This window comes from Pristiophorus japonicus, chromosome 18 (genome assembly GCF_044704955.1).
Source record: "Pristiophorus japonicus isolate sPriJap1 chromosome 18, sPriJap1.hap1, whole genome shotgun sequence".
NCBI classification, from domain to species: Eukaryota; Metazoa; Chordata; class Chondrichthyes; family Pristiophoridae; genus Pristiophorus; species Pristiophorus japonicus.
Genome location: NC_091994.1, coordinates 89,161,135 through 89,164,195, shown reverse-complemented (window position 1 = coordinate 89,164,195; position 3,061 = coordinate 89,161,135). Strand labels below are relative to the sequence as shown.

The 3,061-nt window shown below is 46.1% G+C and overlaps 1 protein-coding gene across 5 annotated transcripts in view; it reads left to right on the top strand.

The window, feature by feature from the left end:
* Window positions 1-1,322: 1,322 nt before the first annotated feature.
* The window catches only part of ddi2 (DNA-damage inducible protein 2), a 79,359-nt gene continuing 77,620 nt past the window's right edge, over window positions 1,323-3,061 (top strand). For all 5 annotated transcript variants that reach the window (XM_070860290.1, XM_070860289.1, XM_070860291.1 and 2 more), the window contains exon 1: window positions 1,323-1,689. In XM_070860290.1, coding sequence (XP_070716391.1) covers window positions 1,552-1,689 — 138 coding nt within the window. In that variant the 5' untranslated portion in view covers window positions 1,323-1,551. The remainder of the gene's footprint in view (window positions 1,690-3,061) is intronic.

The window sequence follows — 3,061 nt, the reverse complement described above, 5'->3', positions numbered from 1 at the left end:
TATTGTTTCCGTTTCTTTTAACTCTCAATATGTTGTATGGTCAGCACCACTTGTATAAATGTTGTCTCACTTGCCACTCATGAAGTGGCATCTTGGTGTCCAGCAAAATTACCCTGCCTTCTGTTGTTGCTACTGGGGTGTTTGGATGCATAAATATGATGGTAACTATTTTTATTTTTGCACTCCCTTTTGCTGGAGTGCAGGCCTCGTACTTCACGCATGTGACCATTTGTCAAATATCAGCTGGACAGTTGTCAGCAGGCTTTTTGACCATGGGGAGAAGAACATCATAGCCCCGCCTGTTTTTGTTCTTTCCTTTCCTAGCCCTGGATGTGCTGAGACCAATTTAAATACTTTACTGCTATCTTGGCTGAGAACACTAGTGAGGAATCGACCCTGGAACGTTCGTCTGCTATGTAGGGCTCAGTACACTGGTCCAAAGTAAGTTAAAATAGAAAAATGTATATTTTCTTTCACATTTCCATGTTGACAAAAGCTTTCAAAATGTCATACAGATGCATGAAAAGTGTAATTTGCTCAAGCAAACTGCTGTTAAGGCAGGATGATATAGCTGTCACTTGAAAAGATTTATTATTCGCAAATAATATGTGATTCAAACCTAGCTTTCTAGGTTGTGGTGTCTTTAGCTGCAGTTTCAAAAGTAATTCAATTTCTGGACACAGATCTTCAGGGAAAAGTTGTCAAAATGCTTCTTGAAATAAATATTAGACACAAGGGAGTAATTCCTAAATTGAGTGAGTACCAAGAGGCTGCATTTCATTACGGATTTAATTAACTGGGGGAGAGAGAATCCTGTCTACCCAAAATGAGGGGCAGTTGACCAAACATTTGGGAATTTAAAAAAAAGTTAATGTGTAAGTACCAAGTTGAGACGAAACAAGTGGTTTACTTTCAGGATACTGGTAGATTTCCCACATTACAACAGTGACTACACTCCCAAAACTACTTCATTGGCTGTAAGCACTTTGAGACGTCAGGTGGTCGTGAAAGGCGCAATACAAATGGAAGTCTTTTTCTGTTTAGACTTACTTCTGCACTGGGGAGGATGCATTTTCATAAAGTCACCATCATTGAACATCGACTGTTAGGCGTTAACAATACTGAATACAGCAGAAGCATGTAAGGAGTTGGGGAGGTGATTATATAATGTGGAACTGAATTTATTTCCGTTCTATTATACCTCACCAAGATGGCGGTGTTATGGCGACATGTCACGTGGCGCTGCTTTGCGGCGGTGTGCGGCATTTGCAGCCTTGTTTTTCGACAGTGGCCAAGGCGGTTTGCGGCGGTGCGGCTGGGCGGGTTGTGAAGCGCGCTGTTGGTCTGTGTGTGTGCGCGCCGGCTGCCAGCTCAAATCACCGGTTTCGGTGTAGTCAGCGATCGCGGCCCGGGTTTGCTTGCTGGGCCCCGGTCCAGGAGTCGCTCGGCGTCCGGGTTTCGGCGCTGGGTCCGGTCGGGAGTCGGTGCTGGGCCGCGGTCCGGGACGTCGCTCAAGGCCCCGAGTGTTGGTGCTGCCAGCCGGTTGACGCCATGTTGCTCACCGTTTATTGCGTGCGGCGCGACTTGAGTGAGATCACCTTCACTCTGCAGGTGGACGGCGGCCTGGAGCTGGAGACTTTCCGGGCGCTGTGCGAAATGGAGAGCGGCGTCCCCGCGGCCGAGAGCCAGGTGAGAGCCGGAGGGACATGTACAGGCTTAAACAGCCAGACTCGCCTCAAGACAGCCACACCCGGGCATGTAACCGCACCAGAAAACACACACCAGAACCTAGCATTATACACGATCACACCCGACCTGGGTTTATACCCACACAGACCCAACTCTAAATGCAGCCACACCCACACACCGGTATATACCAAATAAAGATACTGTGATATGAATCCCGCATCTGAATCTGTCAATATGGCTGTTCCCACTTGGACCCAACTCAATATACGTCTACACAGGTACATGCTACACACCTAGAGGTGTACACTAGAGTATACACTCTGATTCTGGGTACACAAACACCAGGATATATATTCCTGCAGATCAGCAGGCTATATCTACACCCACACAGGTATATAAACATGAGGTCGTATCTCTTTCCCTCCCCCCTCCCCCCTGATCTCCGCCCCTACCTCAGCTTATCCACTGCTGAAACCCTCATCCATGCCTTTGTTACCTCTAGACTTGACTACTCCAACACACTCCTGGCTGGCTTCCCACATTAACCCTACGTAAATTTAAGGTCATCCAAAACTCGGCAGCCCACATCCCAACTTGCACCAAGTCCCATTCACCCATCACCCCTGTGCTTGCTGACCTACGCTGGCTCCCAGCATCCTTGTTTACAAATCCCTCCATGGCCTTGCCCCTCCCTATCTCTGTAATCTCCTTTAGCCTCACAACCCCTGGAGATATCTACGTTCCTCAAATTCTGCCCTCTTGAGCATCACTGATTATAATCGAACAGCCATCAGTGGCCGTGCCTTCAGCTACCTAGGCCCTAAGCTCTGGAACTCCCTCTCTAAACCTCTCTACCTCTCTTTCCTCCTTTTAAGATGCTCCTTAAAACCTACCTTTTTGAACCAAGCTTTTGGTCATCTGCCAAAATTTCTTGTGTGGTTCGGTGTCACATTTTTGACTTGTAACACTACGTTAAAGGTGCTATATAAATACAAATTGTTGTTGAGTACATAAACACAGGTTATGAACACTATATGTAGTCATACGTGCACCTGCCCACATTTACATTCACACATGAATATATACCCTTCAACCCAGAAATATTCAGCTGCAACTAACTATATACAGCGATATCCTCAGCTATCCCTGCACTTGGCTGTATATATTTCGATGCATGGATGTTGTACCCAGATATAAGTAATGAGCTATATACAGCCTCAGATATAACTGCACCTGTCTGTATATACATCCACATGTGTCTGTCACATTTTTAAAAAAGATGATGAAAGAAAGCCAGTCTGACTCCTAATTGACCTGAAGATTTGCTGAGTAATCAGCATGTGATTGCAAGAATGCTGAGCAATTACTTTGT